The 23,173-nt window shown below is 37.9% G+C and overlaps 1 protein-coding gene across 1 annotated transcript in view; it reads left to right on the top strand.

The window, feature by feature from the left end:
* LOC140142688 (dynein axonemal heavy chain 6-like) overlaps positions 1-23,173 on the top strand; it is a 115,595-nt gene that overhangs the window by 47,333 nt on the left and 45,089 nt on the right. The window contains 13 exon segments of the mRNA XM_072164689.1: positions 11,527-11,699; positions 12,297-12,466; positions 13,510-13,601; positions 13,603-13,734; positions 14,211-14,315; positions 15,032-15,313; positions 15,947-16,246; positions 16,804-16,957; positions 17,715-17,986; positions 18,753-18,965; positions 19,470-19,655; positions 20,184-20,380; positions 21,471-21,654. Coding sequence (XP_072020790.1) covers positions 11,527-11,699; positions 12,297-12,466; positions 13,510-13,601; positions 13,603-13,734; positions 14,211-14,315; positions 15,032-15,313; positions 15,947-16,246; positions 16,804-16,957; positions 17,715-17,986; positions 18,753-18,965; positions 19,470-19,655; positions 20,184-20,380; positions 21,471-21,654 — 2,460 coding nt within the window.

The following is a 23,173-nucleotide window of genomic DNA, read 5'->3' as shown; positions in this document are numbered from 1 at the left end:
CCCCTGGTTATGAGGTTTGTTGTCACCGAGTTTGAGTCCCGTACTCCTTACAGATGTCCAGATAATAAAATTCTAAGATTTGGCCCCAGGTGACCTTTGACCTGACCCTTGCAAAGTGTTCCAAAATGTTCCCCTTGGCCTTAAGCCCCGTACCCCATAAAGATGTCCAGAAAATGCATTTCTAAAATTTGACCTCTGCGTGACCTTTGACCTGACCCCTGCAAAATGTTCCCCTGGTCATGAGATTTGTTTTCACTGAGTTTGAGACCCATACTTCTTAAAGATGTCCAGAAAATAAAATTAAAAGGTTTGACCCCAGATAACCTTTGACCTGGCCCCGGCAAAATTTTCCAAAATGTTCCCTTGGTCATTAAGTTTGTTGTCAGCGAGTTTGAACCTCGTACCCCTTACAGATGTCCAGAAAATGCATTTCTAAAATTTGACCTCTGCATGACCTTTGACCTGATGCCTGCAAAATGTTCCCGTGGTCATGAGATTTGTTGTCACTGAGTTTAAGCCCCATACCCCTTACAGATGTCCAGATAATGCAGTTAATGATCTTAATGACCTTTGACCCCAATTCTGTGTGCAAGTGATGGGTGCTGGGTAAAGCCGATGCACATGTGTAAGTGACGTCATTGTGCTATGTAATATGTGGCAGAAGAAGCATTTTGAAGGTATTTGGTTATATACCAAAAATGCCCCTTTAATGACCTTTGATCCCAATTCTGTTTGCAACCTATGGGCACTGGATATGGCGATACATATGTGCAAGTTACGTAATTGTAGGGTGTAACATGTAGGAGGAGAAGCATTTTGAAGTTTGTTGCCAGAAGAAGAAGAAGAAGAAAGAAAGAAAGAATGAGATCTGATTATGCGTTAGCCTGCGATCATGAGCATGCACAGCCAGCAGTGACAAATGAGTTATGACCCCGAATCTGAGAGAACCGGAAGTGATCCCTTAATTACCTTTGACCCCGCAAAAATATTACATAGTGCTTAGGATGTCATAAGGAATATTCCTGGTGCATTTCAGCTCAATCGAAACTTATACATGGATTTTGATTTTTTAAAATTTATGATTGACCTTTTGACCCCTTAATGACCTTTGACCTCAATGAAAATAAAACTCTATGTACACCGACAAAATGCATTGTTCCAATTTTAATTAAAAAATTCTACTATGTTTAGTTGTCAGGATAAAAATTCTTGAAGTTATTTAGCTAAAAACAGGAAGTGACCCCTTAATGACCTTTGACCCCCAAAATAAAAATACCATGCATATATCAGGTAACACTGATTCATGTATATTACTCTGGTCTGTTTACATTTTGAGATAAAATTTTTTTAAACATTTTTGATAATTTTGGTTTTTGACCGGAAGTAACCCCTTAATGACCTTTGACCCCAAAACTGTAGACATCCTAAAGACCCTGGCTAGTAGCGATGCAAGTGTGCTAATGGCGACTCTCTGCTATGTAATTTGTAAAGACAGTGATTTTTTGATTATTTTTACAAATTTTTCAGTCTTTTACCGAAGTGACCCTTAATGACCTTTGATCCCAATTCTGTGTGCAACTTTTAGACACTGGCTATTGGTGATGCATGTGTGCAAGTGACATCACGGTGCTATGTAATATGTGGAAGGAGAAGCATTTTTAGTGAAAATCACGGTTTTGGCCACTGACCGGAAGTGGATGACATTTGATCGGAAGTTGATCATGTGACATCTGTGGCACCACCCAATAGTCCTAGTGACCAACTATGATCAACATGGCTGAAAGCATGTGGCTGCGATGGCTGATTATGATGTTGACAGAAAGAAAGAAAGAAGAAAAACGCAGAAAAAAGAATGCACAGCGCCGATGGCAGCTGTGCAAGAATCGGATAGCAAAACAGTACCTAGCTCGGGGGGTTGAAAACCCCCCAGCTAGGTAATAAGACCACATAGGAATTATTCACTTGCAAAATGACACAGCAGATCTACATATATATGTATGTCTCACAACATAAGAGCATTTTAAGCCATGCCCTCTATGTTTATTTTATATATTTGGATTGTTTAGTTTTAATTTCTCTGAAATGTTAATTTTTGCTGAACCATATTAGTCAAATTTCCTTACTTCCTTACTCAGCAACCTTTGGGTCTTAAATGGACATAATCTCAAAATGCCAAGAATGCATGAATCCCTAGTGGTGTTACATGAAAGAGAAAAAAGTAGAGAATATAATAACAATATTCCCCACCCGGGGTGACACTCATTATAAGACCTGGGTCAATATTTATAGGGGTCATACCTTCTTGGCATTTCGAGTTATATAACTCGAAATGCCAAGAAGGTATGACCCCCCAAGTGGTGTCAAATGAAAGAGGAAAAAGTAACAAATATAATAAAAAATAATTTCTCCACCAAGGGCGACACTCCGCACAATATTCATATTTTGGATCTTTTTCATATCTTGAAATGCCAAGAAGTTATTGACCCCCGAGTAATGTCAAATGAAAGAGAAAAAAGAAAAGAATATAAAAAAATATTTTCCCTCGCGGGGGTGACACTCAACATAAGACCCGGGTCAACATTCATATTTTGGGTCCTTTTCATATCTCCAGGTATGACCCCTAAGTGGTTTTAAATGAAAGAGAAAAAAGTAAAGAGTATTATAAAAAATATTTTGCCCACCGGGGTGACACTCCTCATAAGACCCAGGTCAATATTCCTTTAAAAGACTTAGGTTAATATTCATATTTTGCACAGAATTAGAGAAGGAGAACTATCTTGACACAGGCGTGGAGCAAAAATTGGGAGCATTTGGTTTCCCTCGGAATGCACTCCAGGCAATCGTTGTCATGGTGGATGATGAGGGCATTTGAGAGACGTACTTGATGCGACCTGCACGCGATGCCAAGACGCTTCAGATGAGATGCAGAATTCTTTTCGTTCGTCTCCGTGCACTGTCGGCAAGGACCCAAATACCCCCAATTTACTCCCCATAGCTGACGGCGCTATTGTACATGGTGGTATAAGGAGCCCGGGTTCTCCTCTAATTCTGTGATATTTTGGTTCTTTCCTACATAAAATATCTCGAACATTAAACAAAAGTCTGACTCCCAGATGGTGCCATATGTAAGAGACGGAAAAGTCCGAAACGTGCGACAGTGGCATACCAAAATATACCGTCAAAGTCCCATGGTTCAGCTATGGTACGGTAACCACTCTAGTCACTTACCTTTGTGTAAAGTAAAAACTAGAAAATTCTTTTCCAACTGACCAGCAGGAAACCAAAATGATACAAGTGTGTCACACTATTAGGGTAAATTTAAAACAGCAAAAATGTGACACGTACAACATCCAATGGGGGTAAAAACAAATAAGGACACAAAGTTAAAAACCAACTTGTCGAAACGACAAAACTTGCAACATGTAGTATATTACGGCAAGCTGCAAGCTATGTTGAAACCATACAGTCTGGTGATAATTATACGGCATTGCTAAAAACAGATGTGTGACATAATCAAGGGAATAAGTCACATGTCGGCAATTTTCAATTAGAAAATTTTCACATAATTTTTCTGGCAGTTTACGAATGCTACATTTTGATGCAAACCGCATCAAAATTGGACATCTGATGACCGTGTTATGGGCAATTTATCAACGGCTGTAAACAATATAAAACAAAAGAATTTGAATACTGTTTTTGCCAATATCTCAAAAACAATATTGGTGACATCCAACTCATTCCCCTTGATCATGTCACATTTACCAGATTTACCACATGTAGATAATTTCCGAAGAATAACAAAATGTTGACCTAATAATTTGATATTGAACAATAATAATTGTAATTATTATGAGGTTTTGGAAAACCCCAGTTTTAGACCTTTACAATACCAGCAGCTATCACACTATTTATGTACACATATATTTTTGTAGTTATTTTTGCTGAACCAAAGAAATGGTATCAGCCTAGTCTATCTAACTTACTTTATATACACTCGATTTTTGGTCTGAAATAAGTGTATCTCCAAATGCCAAAAAGTTAAGACCACCTGGGTGGTGTCAAAGGAAAGGGAAAAAATGAAGAATATAATAAAAATATTTTCCCACCCGGGGTTGACACTCATCATAAGACCTGGGTCAATATTCATATGGGTCCTTTTCATACTCAACCGGGGTCACTCAGGGGTCATCTAAGGTCACATTAATAAAGTTGGTCGTATGGGCATGATACTTGGTAGGTACAGTCAACATTTAAAGCCAAATTTTTGGAAGGTCATTTTTCGGTCATCTGAGGTCACTGGGGTCATCTAAGGTCAAATTAATAAAATTGGTCGTATAGGCATGAAACTTGGTGGGTACAGTCAACATTTAGAGCCAAATTTTTGGAAAGTCATTTCAGGGTCATCTGAGGTCACTCAGGGGTCACCTGAGTTCAAATTACTAAAAATTGTCATATATGCATGAAACTTGGTAGGTACAGTCAACATTTAGAGCCAAATTTTTAGATGGTCATTTCAGGGTCACCTAGGGGTCATCTAAGGTCAAATTAATAAAATTGGTCGTATGGGCATGACACTTGGTGGGTACAGTCAACATTAAAGCCAAATATTTGGCATTTCATTTTGGGATCATGCGGGGTCACACAGGGGTCATCTGAGGGCAAATTACTAAAAATGGATTTGTACACATTTAAATCGCCCCATGGTGGAGGCATCCCATTCGACGCCTTGCGTCGAAAACCGTGACGTTTCTAGTTTGTACTTGATTTGTAAACACGTTTAAAACCTAAACACCATTGTCAACTTTTCATGTGTTAAATTTCTAAACACAAGGCATTCCTAAACATATTTACAAACCGAGGACAAGGTCTAGAATTTGCCGTAGATGATGTAACAGGATTAACTACCATAGCAATAGGTTAAAACAATTTTTAAATATGTCATACTGCATTAGTACGTTCATGCAATACCTCTGCATTGAACCATAGATTGTCAAAGAACAGGGATAAAGACCTGGATCGTAATTCTATAGATTATTCATATTATGCTGATCACTCGCACCTGTAAGATTAGTATCTTTGAAAAGAGCGGTATTGTATTCAATCTATGATTGCAGACATGCACAAGTGATGAGAGAAATCTGCGACATATTCAAAAATTGTTTTAACCTGTTGCTATGGTAGTTAATCCTGTTACATCATCACTTCTACGACGAATAGTGTTTTTATCTCTAGACAGTTAGGCACTGTTTTGCAATGTATGTTTGTGTGTGCTGTTAACGGATTTGTGATGCGTGATCAATACACTCATTTTGGAGGAGTCAAATCTCCCATTTAGCTCTTATCAACATCAAAGTGCAGGTTACCTAGACTTGATTATAGATCAAGGGAACAAACCAAAAGTTTGATGAGGCCCTATAAATGAAAGTCCTTTCATGTCTCTTTGTGTCCTTGAGCAAGGCACTTTACTCTACTTGCTTAGTGCTTCGGAGGCCACTTTAAGCCGTCGGTCCTGTGTACAAGTATTTCTCACATAGTGCAGTGTGCATGTTAAAGAACGTCACAGGCTATTCAAAAAGAGCAGGGGATCATCGCGGTACCAGGTGGCGAGTGGCATGATAGAGCCGGCAACTTGTGAAACCGCCCGGCCGTATGGCATTTTCCATATACTTGGTTAGTTTTGTGGGGTTCATTATCGAACCCCAACGGTTTTAGCTTGTATTTATATTATTTATGAACATTTGTTTGTGATATTTCAAGCGTTTTAAAATTTCAAAATAATCCCATTCAATTACACGGTTGACGATGGAAATTTACTGAATTTAGAGAATGCACATCATTCACCACCTGCCCGGTACTGTTGACTCTACTTCAAAAATACACTCATCTACTCTAGGTTCCAGAGTAAAAATAAGCACAGCTGGTCTGTACGCAGTGTGATAATACTCATACATATGAGGAGGCACTAATATGGAAGAAGAAGTCCAAATACGTTTGTAAAAAACTAGTTAAAATATCGGCCAAAGAACTTTGATCTTTTGAGTTAGAATTTTCTTCATTTCACACTTACATATCAGGGAGAGAGGGAAGGATTAGGCACTTTAGTTTATCATCATCAAAAGTTTGGTTTGTTCCCTTTCTTTCTTTCTTTCTTTCTTTCTTTCTTTCTTTTTCAAATATTAAATAATGCTTCTTCAATTAGGGGACATTTGTAAATTTTGACTTCTGGGTACGTGTTAGACCTGTTAAATATAATCAATTTAAGACTAGTCTTTCAATAAAATATTAATTTTTAGTGAAAAACATTGATTTTTTGAACAAATCTGTTTAAAAAACATTGCGACCCTGATTTTTCAGGATTTAGGGTCGGTCAATTTTTTTTTGGGGGGGGCTTACATGGGTCAACAACCTTTTTAAAGCAGACAGCTGTGGAGTTTTTCATCAGTCCAACAATAATTGCAAAATGTTTTATTTTGTAATATATTTCTCTTTCCTTTTCCTGGTCATGAGACTGCCTGCATGCCCGGGCCTGCATGCCACGTTGCTACATTTATATGCTAACTTTTTGCACACATGACATCGTTTGTTGACCTGAACTTGAACATTGTTTCTTGCAGTACTTGAACTCTCTATGATCTGCACTGTTTATGATTTTTTCACCAGTAACTGTGAATAAGTTAGAAGGAGCTTGGGTTATAAGTGCTTCTTGTGGCCAAGTTTGGTCAAGATTGAGGCGAGTGTCTGGCATAGCATTTTAAACGAGGGTTTGATGAAAGAAATGGAGGAAGCAGAAGAGTCAGATTCGTCTGCTCAACAATATATCAGTGTGGCATTTCATGTCACCTGATATAAACAAGCACAGTGTGATTATTTGTAGTATATTTCTCTTTCCTTTTCCTGGTCATGAGAGCACAGTGTGATTATATGGCGGGGGGATCAATCATATGGGGAACGTCTCAAACAACTCAACATCATGGATCTTAACAACAGAAGGAAATATTTGTCTATCTGTTTTGCCTGTACTTGTATATTAAATTGTAACGCTTTTGGTTTCAGCAATTGGTCTGTAAACACACGTCACTCAGACAACTTAGTTTTTAATCATAATATCACACCCAAAACTGACAGTTTCAAATTTACCATTGCTGTAAATTTCCCTCGCCTGTGGGCTGGTTTGCCAAATTCTGTAAAGGATCATTTTATCTTGTACATGGGCACAAAGTCTTTTAAAAAACATTTGAAAACTTATTTAGTAAATAACAGTACTGAAGAGCAGGACTCTTAAATTTTGTTGTCTTGGTTTTCTGCTCAGTGACCTACTTTATCCGTCTTCATGGCCTGTGTTGGTCTGGTGGGTGGGAGTGGGGTGTTGCTGGGTGGCTCGGTTGAGTTCAGGTGGGCCAGGGAGGAGGGGGGGGGGTAAATCCATGTGTCTGATAGGTAGGGGTCACTGAGCAGATTTCCATCTTGTAATAATGTAATAATGTGTACATCCATATCTGGAGGGTGGGCTTGTCAGCTGCTGCATGTGTCTCTTTTCATTTGTTGGCCTTGGGTGGATGCCGGACTCGTCCCGGGTCCCGGTCGCTTGGGATCGTCCCCGGGTTGCCTGGTTTGGGAATGTTTTCTGTATTCCTTCATGTAGGCAATGTGGCTTGGGGTTGATTTGGAGTGGCCTCCATGTGGCATGGGTCTGGTTTTTGTTCCTGGCTGGTAGGTGGGGGAGGCACATATGATGGCTGGCGGGTGCATCCTTGTGATGTGGATGTACACACAATGTGTTTAAACAGTGCAATAGTATATATCTTTTTATGTAATTGCCCCAATGGGTTGGAGGAGTCACACCTTTTGGTGACAGTGTCTTGATGCTTCTGACTCTTCCTGGCTAGCCCATTGGGTCTATTTTACTTTTGTTTCCTTTTGTATGTATTGCGTAATTTTACTTTGCTTTTTGATGTATTTTAGCCGAATTTGTAAAATAAATAAATAAATAAATAAATTACCAGAAACATGCACTTTACTTGGTTTCTTTTAATACTCTAGTTTTAAAGGCATGCATAATCCTGTCTGTCCATTGTGGTTTTTTTTTGGGGGGGGGGGTATATTTAGCCTTTATTGAATTTTATCATGTTGAATATAGGCTAATATGAATTTTTTGTTAATTTGATGTGTTAGTTTTTTGTCTCTGTTGTAACATACCGGCACATCACGAAAAACAGCATTGAGAAAATCGCATTTGAAAATTTTTCAATTTTTGAAGACTTACTGGAGAGCATTGAAATCAAATGTGGCTATCATTGTTAAAAAACATTAATGAATATATATATATTTGTTATGAGCATGCTATATCAACAAATTGCAATCATTAATTATGAGCAATTCTAATTAAAAGTCGCATTTAGTTAGGTATGTCAGAACAAAAAAACCCTTCCTACAGTGATATGCCAGTATATCATGTGTCCGATGATAGGGAAGCTGCGCATTCAAGCTCGCTTAACAAATTGCATCGCTGAGGTTAAAGCATGGATGTTGAAAAACAAACTTAGGCTGAACGATTCCAAGACAGAGTTCTTTATTATTTCGTCTCAAAAACAAAGAAATTCCATTCAGCGCGCGTTGACCTGAAGATTGGTGAATCTCGATAGCTCCTGTGCCTTCTATTAAGAACTTAGGTGTCATATTTGATCCTTGTCTCAAAATGGATTTACAGGTGTCTTCACTTTGTCGTACTGTTAATTTTCATTTGCACAATATCTCACATATTCGTCATTTTATAGATCAAAATACATGTGCACATGCAATACGATCTCTTGTTCTCTCTCGGCTGGATTATGGCAACTCTTTAATTAGGTAGCATTTCAGCTTTCAATGCACAGCGGCTGCAAAGGCTTCAAAATCGTGCGGCACGCTTGATTTACTGTGTTGATAGGCGCATTTGAGCACTTCGCCGTTATTGCGCCGAACTTCACTGGTTGCCAGTCCAGCAGAGAATAGACTTCAAGCTCCTACTGCATGTGTACAACTGTGTGTATGAATTAGCACCTATGTATCTCCAAGACCTTCTTCGTAGTTATACGCCTGGTCGAGCTGGCCTTAGATCATCTAAAGATACGTTGCGCCTTGAAGTTCCATCTACTAAACGCGTCATTAGCGATAGCGCTTTCTGTGTTCTTGGACCCAAGCTTTGGAATCAGCTTCCCATTAAGATCCGTCAGGCTCCCAGTGTAAAAGTATTCAAAAAGTTATTAAAAACTCATCTTTTCCCCAAAGAGTAGCTTTCTTTGCATATAATGTTTTTAAATATTTTTGCTTTGGTGTAATAATGATTGTAATCAATGCTTGATTCGGTAATATTGAATTGATGCTTTTATTTATGTGTAATTTTACTATATCATATTTGCATTGTATTTTATATTATTCTGTATATTCTTTCGTGTTTTTAAATTGTGTATTTTAGTATTTATCTTGTAAAGCGCCTCGATCTATTGAAGAGGCGCTAAATAAAATGAGCAAATAATAATATCAGAATAATAGGCAACTGCAGTTACATGGTGGCCTATATGGTGGCACATTGTGATATGCCAGTATGCCAGAACACAAAAGGAGATTTTCAGGCAGGTTGTATGTAAAAACCATGGTATATCATACTAATTGGTGCTTTAATATCTCATGAACAAATTACCTTTTTGTCTCATTTTTTTGGAGAGTAAGAGTTTCATTCGTAGATTATGAAATGCAACTTGATTCAATTTGTGAAAAATCGTCATGTGCTGGTATGCTAGAACGTCCAGCAACAAATGAATTACGGTACACACTTACCTAGTCTTTAAATATGAGGTTTTGTATCAATAAATTATTTGTTTATTGATTACTTAATTATACAAGTATTTACAAATATTTATATTTAATTACCTTGATAAGTGTCTATAGAACTTTGGTCGCTCGTGGCTGCTGCAAACTAATTAGATGGTGGCTGCTAAATTCGGTAATGTTGTTTATTTCCCGGTTCATGACCTTTTTTATCGTTGATAATTTTTAACGAAAACATTGATAAAAATATTTCTAATTAGAAATATGTGAAGAAAAATGTTTTAAAACCAATGCTTTTAATAAGTATGTAATTTCTTTAAAAAACACTCAAGTTTACTGCTTGAGGTTGCATAGACATGGAATAATCTTTCAGCGATAAATAACTTTGTATATTTTCACAGGCTTGCCATGTCCCCAAATTTTACTCTTAAAACTTTCTTCATTTTTTCCTCTCAGCAGCAATCATTTTACTTGAATAGTGTCAAAAATGCTCATATTAATTTGAAACATAACAATATGTGCTTATATAAATTGATTCAGATTCAAGAATGTAAAATCAAATCAGGGTAATATGAAAATCGTAATAGAAACTAGCAACAGGTTATCATAAACCAGTAGTTAATGATAAATCAACAGTGATGTGTTAGTGGACTTGAGTTATGAGTGTATTAGTAGAGATTTGTTTGCCTTTTGATTCATATCGATGATATTTGACATTCACACCTAATATAATATAATTAATCAGATATGCATTCTCTCATATAATTGCAAAACCAAGCTTTCTGTTTGAACAAGAAATAACTTGAAATATCAATATTGCTACCTTAACCATAACAGCCACCTGCTTTTGGCAAAGGGAAAGAAGGAAAGGAAAAAGAAAGAAGATGAAGAAAAAAAGTTGTTTTCTCACCTTAGTTTTGAACCACTGACCCCTCGGGTATTGAGCAGCTGTCTGGGGATTGTGATTACACAATCGGATCATTTGGGCTTCATGGTGTTTTAGTTGCTTTGTACACAGCCGTTTTCGCCGAACGTTTGTCAAACAATTGCCGAGCACAAACGCTTGTCAAACATTTTCGTAACGCCCATAAGCGCTTGGCAAACGCTTTTGATTGCTAAATGTTTGTCAAACGTTTGGCGAAAGCGGCTATGTAGAGTAATATTTTGTAGTACTGGGGAAAGTTAGTATTAAAAGGGCATTTCGTGATCCACAGCCTCATCCCCCACTTTTCTCAAAAAAAGTTGAGATTTTTATATCACTGGAATACTCTGGCTACATAATGTTTATGTACAAAATATTTCTTATGGATTAATTTGATTAAATTTCGTTCTGGTGCACCAGAACAAAATTACAACGTATTGTCTATGGAGCAGTGTAATACACATAATCATGCATAACTCACAAACGCAAAATCGGAATCAACTGAAATTTTGGGAATATGCTTTTTTCGTGGATATGTACTGAAAAATGTCATAAGAAGAGGATACTAGGATCACAAAATACTCCTTTAAGTCAGATTAATTCAAATTGCATGTTATCGTTTGCCCAATCTTAACGATTTTAGGCATTGTATTGTTTGCTTTAATCCAAAGAAATTCTTGTTATTGAACACATAGATAACTGTACAACAAATAATCATAATCATGCAGCTTATGACGTAATTGTTCAAGTTTTGAATATATGTCTTATTATTTCTGTTATCTTTCTCATGGACACAGGTGGACAAATCATGGAAGGAGATTATGCGTAAAGTGAACAGGCTTCCGCTAGCCATGAGAGCAGCCACACAACCAGGATTACTGGAAACATTCAAGAATAACAACGCATTGCTGGATCAAATCCAGAAATGTCTGGAAGATTATCTGGAATCCAAGAGATGTATCTTCCCAAGGTGAGTAATGGTCTATTAGAGTTCAAACAGGGACTGCCTTTTGATGAGAGCAAGAGCAATCACTCTCTACTGCTCTCCTTAAATCTTATATAGGAGAGTGATTTTTAGCTCTTCTTAGTTGACCATTCTCTCCTTACATTCTATTGTAAATGCTCTAAACAGTTCTCCTTAGGCCCCAGAAGAGCTATTTAATGCTCTCCTGCAAATTCCAAAAGACAGTCCCTAATTCAAACCCTTACACACCCTATGGAAGATCACAACTTTAATCTCCCAAGTGTTGATTTCAAATGGAGTCACCCATTCAGGTAACCCCATTTAAAATTTGCACCCCACCTATCTGGAAGATTAAGGTCATGTTTACCAGGGGGTGTATGGATTTCAAATGGAATAACCTAATAGCTCTTTCATACTAACGTATGCGTATGTAAATGACTGGATTTGAAGACTGTTCCTCATACAGTACAATCTGAAGCAAGTTAAACATTGGGAGCATGGTTGCAGTTTCAAGTTCACATTATTAACCTAAACAATAATTATGCTTTGCTTTAGATATGCATTCAAATATATTCGTTATCAATATTTTTTTTTTTTATTCAGATTTTATTTCTTGTCCAATGACGAGCTTCTAGAGATTCTGTCTCAGACACGTAACCCACATGCTGTCCAACCACATCTCAGGAAGTGTTTTGACGCTATCGCAAAACTGGAATTTGGTGGGGCGCCACCCGCTAACGATGGAAAAGCATCACCAGGCAAGTAGAAAGAAGGTTCATGTGAGAGATGAGTGTGTGGGTGTATGTATGAACACCAACAAACGAGGACACACGCATACAAAATCTGTGTAAATGATGATATGCAGGAACTGCGGATGTCCACTGTTCCTGGTCAGTGTTTCTATATCAACTCGACAGCAGGTACAGATGTAGAGTGGATCCATATTTGGATAGTGAAAACTAAAAGGGTTGACAGTAACGTGAATAAAAAACTCAATCTGTGTGTTTGCTGTTGGATAGTGAAAACACACTGTGTTGCATTGCTGTCCACTGTTACCAGTTTTTACACTGGGTTGTGAAGGGGGTGTATATGTGTGTGATGACTGTCAATTGCACAGGCTAAAAATTTAATTGATTCTGATATGTCAGTGATTGCTGATCAATAAATTGAGTTGTTCTTTTCCTGTTAGAGCAACTGGATGTAAGGATGTAAAGACAAAATTGTCATCAACATGTTACACCAGTATACTTTTGGTTCACCCAAAGTTCGGAAGTGCAGTAGGTGTATATTTTGCTGGTCAAAATATCGAATTGCACATGTGAAGTTAATCGCATAGGGCGTACACAGATGTACAAGGATGGCTTGTTGGCACGCTTGAGGTGCAACATGCAAATAAGCATTGATGTAATAAACTTGGGGTGAAACATAGTATAGCAATTGTCTAGTGTGACATCATACTGACATGACCAGTAAAGAGGAAGCCCAGCCAGAGCAGTTCTTCTGGGTGAACCAAACCTGCCTGGTTATCACATTAATCAGTGACAAGGTTATATCTCAATTTGACAGGTGCTAATTGATGCAATAACATTAAAACATCAATTAGCACATGTCAAATTCAGAGATAAAATTGTCACTGATTGATTTGATAACTAAGTAGGTTTGGTTCACCACAGAAGAACTACTCTGGCGGGAATTCCCTCTTTTACATATAAGCTAACAACTGTACAAGATAAAAATTGCCAATCATTTTTAAACTTAAAAGTTGCTGATAAACTCAGCTCAACTAATATTAAGTATGTTTGTGACAATGTAACAGAACCTACCGCATCAACTGGTACCAATGATATCCTTGCCATGTTGAGTCCAGAAGGAGAGAAGGTTGGCCTGGGTAAAGGCCTCAAGGCTCGTGGGTAATGTGGAAGATTGGCTGGGCAAAGTAGAAGAAGCTATGGTGAGCTCGCTGAGGAAGACTACCAAGATTGCATTAGCTGACTTGGAGAATAGGTCCAGGGAGGAGTGGCTACAGGATTATCCATCACAGGTAACATACAAATTAATTTTTATGCCAACATTTCAAGCATTGTGTGTCCTGGTTGTACGTCTGTCAGTCTGTCCGTCTGAGTTTAAGCGCACAATGTCTTAGAACTGGTAAGGCATAATGATGTGAATTGACACATTCTTTATTCTTTACGATATTTACCGTAATGTATTTATTTATTTTGACACATTCTAAATTCCTTACGATATTTACCGCAAAATATGCTAATTAGGTATCTCATATGTATATCTTGTGAGCATGATTTTTTGGAACTGGTAAGGTGTATGGTAGCGACACATGTGGATGAAGCATTATGGACCTCCTTCACACCAGATGAAATTTTTGAAGTGTTCACTACCCAAGGGGATCCTCCCCAAGGGCCTCCTCTCTTACAATACAGCTCTATTCTAAATCTGTTAATCAGTACACCATCTTTCATTATATTTGAATATTTCTCCTATTGTACTGTTTGTTGGCAGGTTGTGTTGACAGTATCACAGACAGTGTGGTGTAAAGAAGTAGCAGATGTCTTAGAAGTTGGTGGAGCTGAAGGAGTCAAAGAATTTGAACAGAAATGTTTTGATGTAAGTCATAAAATCATTAGAATAGAAAGTATACTTTAACCTACTCACTTCAATTACATTTTAGGCGATAATAGATTAGATACCCTGTTCTATGGAGGCCCTTATGACGCAGATTTATTTTTTGGAGAGGTTTTTTCTTTAGCTGTATGCATTTAACCCTATGAGAACTACCTGCCTATTGGTCAAAAAGAAGTTTTCATTATCAATTGGACCAATCAGCAACATTGTTAGAATAATTTCACCACCCAAAAAACTTTTGATGAATTATTTGCAAAGCTCCATTCCGATTGGTGATTAAAATGAAGATATCATGTAAATGACCAATCAGAGGCTATGTTAGATCGGCAGGTAGTGCTCAGGGGGTTAAAAATAGCTGTTTTCTTGCTGAAGTGGATTGATGTTGACTAATTTTATTTTCTCAGTGTTCCAAATTTGTATGCAAAAAATGTTCAGATTTTTTTGATATTTTTTAAGCTTTTGTTGATTTTTAGGTAGTCTTCCAGAAAAACAAAAATCCCGACCAATTGACCGTATTTAGCAAATCCGCCCGCCCGCAGAACAAGAGTTTTTTTTTTACTTTAGCTGATATTAATTGACAAAAATTTGATTTTGGCATTATTCCATTATATGCCAACAGGTAAAGTTTTCTTTTCATGAAAACAAATATTTTATATCTCTAAACATATTTTCTTTCACATTGTGATTTACTCTTTCAGCGTCTTAACAGCCTTGCTGCTCTTGTGCGCGGCGTGCTCCCCAAGCTTGTGCGTAACATCCTTGGTGCCCTCATCACCATCGATGTCCATGCCCGCGATATCATTTCCACTATGGTGCAGATGGGGATAGATAATCCAAATAGTTTTGAATGGCTGAAGCAGTTGAGGTATTATTGGGATCAAGAGTTGGATAACTGTGTGGTGAGGATGTCTACATCACAGTATGTCTACGGCTATGAGTATCTGGGAGCTTCAGCGAGACTGGTCATCACACCACTGACTGTAAGTTTAAAAAAAAATTAGTTTCAAATTTTACGAATAAAACGTGATATACGCCATGTGTTGGCTGCCTTCTGTGAATTTTGATAATTATTTGCTAAATACGTGCTGCTTAAACACAAACAAATCATTTTGTTACACGCTTGCACTATATATTATATACAAAACACTTAATTCCTTGTATTGATATACCTGCCTGTGTGTGGACGTGATAGATAAAGTATCTATTCCTCGATCATGAGAGCCAACTTAGATATGCACAGATATTTGCGTTGCGCGTACAATGCAAAGACCACATGCTACAGAGCAAGCACAGCTTTTGAGAATTGACCAATCACGGTCTTCGATTACTGTTGTCGCTAGGCAAGGTTAAGGTTCGGTCATGTAGGTCGCCCGATTGTGTTATTCCACGAAAATTACACTGATGCAGCAATACGTAGAAGGTACGTGCTCTCATGATCGAGAATTAGTTATTTTACCTATAGTAATGGGCGGTCACATATTTTTGATATCTTTTCCAATTGAGGACTCAGTTATAGGAGTGAACTTAAGATAATATAATATTGATGTGTTTTTATACAATTTCATCTGCACATTCTTGATTTTATCCTTAAAAAAATATGATTCTTATCACAGGATCGGTGCTACCTTTGCCTCATGGGAGCTCTTCAATTAGATCTTGGCGGCGCTCCAGCTGGCCCAGCAGGTACCGGCAAGACAGAAACCACCAAGGATTTAGCCAAAGGTCTGGCCAAACAATGTGTGGTGTTCAACTGTTCCGATGGTTTAGATTACAAGATCATGGGTCGATTCTTCTCGGGATTGGCTCAGTCTGGGGCCTGGTGTTGTTTTGATGAGTTCAATCGTATCGATATTGAGGTGTTGTCTGTCATTGCTCAACAGCTTATCACGATTAAGAATGCTAAAGCATTGAAGGTAAGGAAAATCATACGTAATCTTTCCATTGTTAATAATATTGATTTAGTAATTGCTCTATGATGAAACAAAATCTCAGTGACAAGTAAAACAAAATGAGTAACTAAATGGTATCAATTTTGGTAAATTAGGCCTACAAGTTGAGTGCCAATTTAAGACTGTTAGCTGGAAGTGGTAGTGTGTATGATACTGTGGCATAGCCAGAACTTTTTCAAAGAAGAGCTAGTCAATTTTCAAGGGGGGAGGGGGAATTGATGAAAATGGTCAAAGAGCACAAAAAGGCCTAACAATCTTAAATATGCATCCCACAGATGGGGGGGGGGGCAAGACTTCTCACAGGGGGGCAGCTTCCCCCTTTCCCCTGGCTACGCCACTAGTATGATGACTTCAAAAATTGCTGCTAAGTTTAGATTTAATTTAATATTTGCTGCACATAACCATATAATATAAGTTGTGAATTATCCAGCCCTATTATAAAACAATTAGAAATATTTTTATGATTAACAAGATAGTGCGCCATTAATATGATTTCATATTTGGATTGCCATCCTTTACAGCTGTCTCGATTCATGTTTGAGGGTCGTGACATCAAGCTGATTCCGTCCTGTGCTGCGTTCATCACCATGAACCCTGGCTATGCTGGACGTACAGAGCTGCCCGACAACTTGAAGGCCATGTTTAGGCCTATAGCTATGATGGTGCCAGATTATGGTAAGAAACTTGCAGAGCTAATTTGTGATATATGCCAATATGGCTTGCATCTTGTACTTAATTTTGAAACTCACTCTGCCTTGGGTTGATTGGCAAAGGTGGATCCCACCAGGGAATCGAACCCAGGACCTCTGAAACAGTGCCCTATACTTTACTAGGAGGTACAAAATACAAATGAGGTCCTCATCATCAACAATCATCAACCATACTAATCACTTGTTAGGTTTATGACCATGATGACTGTGATTGCGACAAAAAAAAATTAAAAATCCTGAGCCCTCAGACAACACCAAGAATCGTTATGGCCTTTCAATAGTACTTGATTATAGTAAGAGAATGTTACAAATTTAGAGAGAAACAACAGTGAGGTCGAAGGTCATTAGCACGGCAATTTGAACCACTTTGAGTGACAGTTTTATTGAACTTGCCACAAGCAAAGCATGAAATTAACCTGATTGTGCTGTTTTTGTCAAATTTGATAAAAATGTCTGAAAACAGGTGGGTTTAGGTAATTTTGCGTGGCAATTTCGGAAAATTTGTGATTTGCGCGATTTGTCCAAAATATTCCCAAAATATTCATGGCCGAATTAAAAATTTGCGATTATACCCAAAATCTGCAAATTTTGGCGTTTTTTGTGCGTCACGTATTCTCCCGGTGCTTAGGTTTAGGCTATAATTGTCCAGGAATATCAAGTAATAAATACCTTAAATGTACCATCTACATCCTTTACAATGTTCTTTTATTAAATTTTACCAGCTTTAATTGCTGAAGTGGTGCTGTACTCCGAAGGCTTTGAATCCTCAAGGAATCTCGCCCGTAAAATGACGCAGATGTACAGGCTCTGCAGCGAGCAGCTGTCTCAGCAAGATCACTACGATTTTGGTATGCGTGCCGTCAAATCTGTGTTGGTTATGGCCGGCTCCCTCAAGCGTGACAATCCAGACCTGGGTGAGGATATTGTGCTGATTAGAGCACTGAGGGACAGTAATTTACCTAAATTCTTGTCTGAAGACACAGTACTGTTCAAGGTAAGATATAATGTATTAGCCAAAAAAAAAAAACACTGTTTAGTAAGGGAGTACAGCCAAAATGGTTTGCTGAGCCCAGCCAAGCTTTGCTGCCTTCACTGATTGTTCAGCTTCGCTAGAGTATTCAATACTAACTGGCGAACTGTAATCCTGTTTGCTGATATGTATCAGAGCCTTCAGCAAAGCAGCAGGATTATAAACTTGGGTCGATGACACAACCATAATCAAGTTCCTTTGTGTTCAGTAAGTGCATAGCGACCCACTCATCTAATGCTCAAGATGAGTGGGAATAGAAAGTCAAGTCAAGGGGTTGTCAATTCAAGCATGGTCGTAAAATATATTCCATTGATTTTTGGTCAATGGTGGTATCAGAGCAGTGTGTGTAAATTCAGCGAAGCCTACCCGTTTTCAACAAGCTTTTATGGGTTTGGGTTCCCCATTATAGGTGCACGAACAGTAATATATACCTTTGTAAAGGCCCATTCAGTGATTTGCTCATCCCGAAGATCATAAAAATCATCAAAATACAGATTTTGTCACCTTTGTTGGTGTCTCAGATGTGCTAACAATGCCTACTAGTGGTTAAGCCGTAAGCCGTGTATTAAAGACAAAATAAGACATTTTACTCAAAAGAAAGAAAATTAGCTACATGTATTTGAATAGGGCTTCAACTTGATAAAATGTTCTGGAAATACTTTTCCAGAAAGTGTACACATACAGATGTTTTAGTTTCAGCTGAATTTTTTTCCCAACCCATCTATAACAGGGTATTCTCTCCGATCTGTTCCCTGGTGTTGCACTCCCCGAGCATGACTATGGTAAACTCCAGGAGGTGATTTTGAAGACCATATGTGATAGAGGCTTACAACCTGAAGAATGTAGTCTCAAGAAGGTGATTCAGCTCTATGAGACCATGATTGTCAGACATGGTGTCATGTTGGTAGGACCAACTGGCGGTGGAAAGACGTCATGCTATGAGGTATGGTATTGCTATTATAATGTGCACAATTTACACTTAACCATTTAGGGACTTGCAGCTTAAAAGTGCACACCCTGTGCGTACCACAATACGCCATCGCAGCCAGAATCAGAAACCAAAGTTCTCGTACGGATAACCGAGACAATGACAGAATGTTTTCTGGATTAATGCAAATTTCTGTTTTTGTTTTTGTTATTAAAAAATACATTGCAGGGGGATATACCCCTAGCCTGTTCCTCAATTCCTCATGTTTGCTAAAACAATTGTTCTCCGAGCAAGCGCTTGCCCTATTTTTGGGCAGATCCTATAATTTTGGGGGTTTGTAAATATTGATATAGCTGATTGTTTGATTACTGATTAATTTTATAATGTTTATAAATGTCTTCTTGATTTATGTTTTCATTGACTTGATTGATTGATTGAATTGATTGATTGATTGATTGATTGATTGATTGATTGATTGATTGATTGATTGATTGATTGATTGATTGATTGATAATACAGGTGTTACAGGATGTACTGACCACCATGCACAAGCTAGGAGAAGATAACCCACAATACAAACCAGTTCACACGTATGTGATGAACCCTAAGGCCGTCAGTATGGGAGAGCTCTATGGTGAAGTGAATAAGCTGACACTGGAATGGCAAGATGGACTCATGGCTACTATCATCAGGATTACATCTAGTGTAAGTATATAGATAGTGTTTTGCATGTTAGCTTGTATAATGTGTGATAAGCCATCAGTATGGGAGCTTTATGATAGCTGTCAATGCAAAATTTTTTGAGTGGTATGGTCACAACATATATCAAATAGCTGTATACAATCTAAGACCAAACAGCTCCAACTCACATCAGTTATCCGGAAATACCGCCTTCGGTGGTTTGGTCATCTGCAGCGAATGGATGAAGACCGCACCCCCAAAAGGCTCTACCTTTGGAAGCCAACCCACTGGAAAAACAAACCTGGTCGTCCAAAGACATCATGGAGAGACGTCACCCATAGAGACAAGGCTGGACTTTAGGTAGGCTGAGGTTGCAGCTCTGGATCATAGGACTTGGAAGCATCTTTGAGCTAAGGTGCCGAATTGCATGATGCTGACTGGTAGGTAGGTAGGTATAGTTCAGTGAATAAGCTGGTTACGAGCATGGTTTGAGTCATGTTTTGCGTGTGTTAAAATTGTTTTTACATACTTTTCATTTTGCCTTGCATACAGGACACAAGTGCTGATCACAAATGGGTGATCTGTGATGGTCCAGTCGATGCTCTATGGATTGAAAACATGAACACAGTGTTAGATGACAACAAAATGTTGTGTCTGGCTAACAGTGAGCGTATTAAGCTGTCTGAATCTATACACATGGTATTTGAAGTCCAGGATCTAGCTGTAGCATCGCCTGCTACTGTCAGTCGGTGAGTCAGTGGTCTTTTAGTTTATTTGTTGGTGTGTACAGGGATGTAAATCTTCCGGAAATTCCCGGAATTCGGGAAATTTGTCCAAAAAAAAAATCCGGAAATGTAAATAAAAATAAAATCAAAAAATTATTGTTTGCATTTTTAGAATTGGATGATGGATAATTCATCATAAAAAGAGCCAAAAAACTTTTTGGAGGGGGGTGATACCCTCCAGCCTATTACCCGGACAAACCCCCTAAATGTTCAATACCGCGTGCAAGCCTTCGGCCACCTGTCCAATATGTAGTTTTCTTAAAAATTATTATATTTTTTACTGAAAATTTTTTTTTGGTTACATTGTCCAAAAATATTGGGTCAAAAAAACATTTTTTGTAGAGATTTTCTCCAAAACTGAGCATTTTTGCCCAAATTTGACCTTGCAGATATATTTGTCAAGTGTTTGCCATTCTATATTATGTATATGTTTACATACTTTAGACCAACAATTTAGCAGTTATGAGCCCCAAAAGTTCCAGGGTTAGGACCAACCAGGGTTGTTGATTTTTTTAATTTATTTTATTTTAAAATTTAAATCGATTTGAAATTTTTTTTTTATTCCAAGAACTGCTATACCCCATGATAAAGTCAAAAGAGTACAAGTGGAATGCTAGTCATATGCGCAATCCTACCAGATATTTACAAAATATCAAAACATGTTTTTACATGTGAAAATTTCAAAGAAAAAATTTGGTAAAATCATGGGGAACAAACCCCATTGAATTCTGCACCTTGAAGATGAATTTTTAGCAATAGATAAAGTGACATCATAGAGGTATTTCAATTGTATCCAAAAGTTGTAGAAGCATTAAGAATGAAGTAAAACAGTCAATTTAAGCAAGAAATTAACTTACATTTATCAAAAATGGTAAATAATGGAAAATGTTGATTTAAATCAAGTGATTTAAAACGCGATTTAAATCAATGATTAATTCGGTGTGATTTAAATCAAACAAGCCTGGGACCAACCGTAAGCACTTACATCCTTTTTGCACAAAACCACTGCTTTAGATTTGTCATACTAAAATGTTTCTGATTTGGTTCCAAACAGATGCGGTATGGTATACATTGATCCAGAGGACCTCAAGTGGTTCCCATACGTCAAAACATGGCTGACAAGGTTCAAGAAACAGATGAAAGAAGAGACCTTCAATTATATCTTGGAGCTGTTTGAGACTTACGTGGAAGCAGGGCTCAAGTTTGTCACCAAGAAATGTGTGCAGGCTATTCACCAGGTTTGTGTTGACTTTAATACTCTGCATGCTAACCATGCGCTTTAACAGAAAAAGTTGAAGTTTTGAAATATTTTCTCAAAATTTCAAGAGCTATCTGAAGAACTACTGAACCAATACTAGGCTTGTTTGTACTCATTTTAATGCATTTTTCATGCTGATTCCAAATATGGTCACGAAAATTTACATTTCTGAAAAAAAAAAAATTGAAACATGTCATCTGCAGTGGACACCCGCGTGAAGAGAGTTAAATAGGAAAATGATGGCTGTAATAATCGGTAATAATTACAGGAATTTTAGTCCTACCTTCATGTAATAAGTAATCATGAAAATTGCTTGACCCATATGCATATGTGATCAGTTACCGGAAAATGAGTCTTAAGTTTGTAGTTTAGAGACGTCCTGGCTGTTGCGTTGGTGTTCTTTGCTTCACACGCACCTGTTGAAGCCAGTAGTATGTCTGTTTGTCCTTTGTGAATGGGGGCACAATGGGCCAATCACAAATGACATACTGCTGGCTTGTAGAGGTCGCGGCAAACAAAGAACATCAACTCAGCAGCCAAGATGTCCCAAAACTATCAACTTATGACTTTACGCTCATGGTAGCAAGTCACATGGTTTTATTAGTACACACAACATGATTTGTCTTATCATGAAGATAGGCTCAGCCGGTCTTATTGTTAGGATTGCTTTCCAGCAATGATGGGACCTCTTCTCCAGGGTTGCCAAAAGATTTCAGCCCGAATCGCGGGTCAAATAATCAAAATGTTGCCCAATTTTTCTCTTTACCATTGGCTTCTATGGGGCAGGAAACTATCGGAAGTTGCGGAGCCAATGTTGAAAAAGTCGCCCAAATTTTTTTCTTAACCATTGGTTTCTATGGGACAGGAAATTGTCAAAAGTCGCGGAAAAATCTTCAAAAGTCGCCTAATTGGGCTACCAAATCGCAGGTTTGGCAACCCGTCTCTTCTCATATTCCTCTCCCATCTTAGCCACCCATTTCACCTCGTTTTATTAAAGCTGCATTAAATTGGGTTTCACAACAATGCCTTGATATCCACTTGTAGATCTGATTGTGATAAGGTAACAGATAGGATTAGGGTGTTGTGGAATTAAAGCCATATTATAACATTTGCTGAGGATGCCCTCAAAAAATTGTTCAGTTCTGGTTTTTACACAATCGTTATGTACTTTAGTCAATAAAGATATTCTGCAAAAATCAAGTAGTTTTGTCAAAATCTGAGATTTTGAATAAAACACCGGAATCATTGTTTTATTATAGAAATATTAGTCGAACACGTATGCACAGTACGTACATCGCGTTCGGTATACACCTACACACACACCCCGACGATCGTACCATCTTACAACCGCTGGAGTAACATGCATTGGCGCTAGTAGTAAATTCCAATTTTCTATGTTTTGCCTCACTTGTTCGGATCAAAATTAAAAGGGGACATATCTGACAGTAAACGCTGACATTTTATGGAAAATAAATACTTATCTATTTTTACAGAAATGT

The sequence above is a fragment of the Amphiura filiformis genome, chromosome 20, assembly GCF_039555335.1.
Source record: "Amphiura filiformis chromosome 20, Afil_fr2py, whole genome shotgun sequence".
Taxonomy (NCBI): domain Eukaryota; kingdom Metazoa; phylum Echinodermata; class Ophiuroidea; order Amphilepidida; family Amphiuridae; genus Amphiura; species Amphiura filiformis.
Note: the sequence above shows the minus strand (reverse complement) of the source record. Positions and strands in the feature narration are given on the sequence as shown.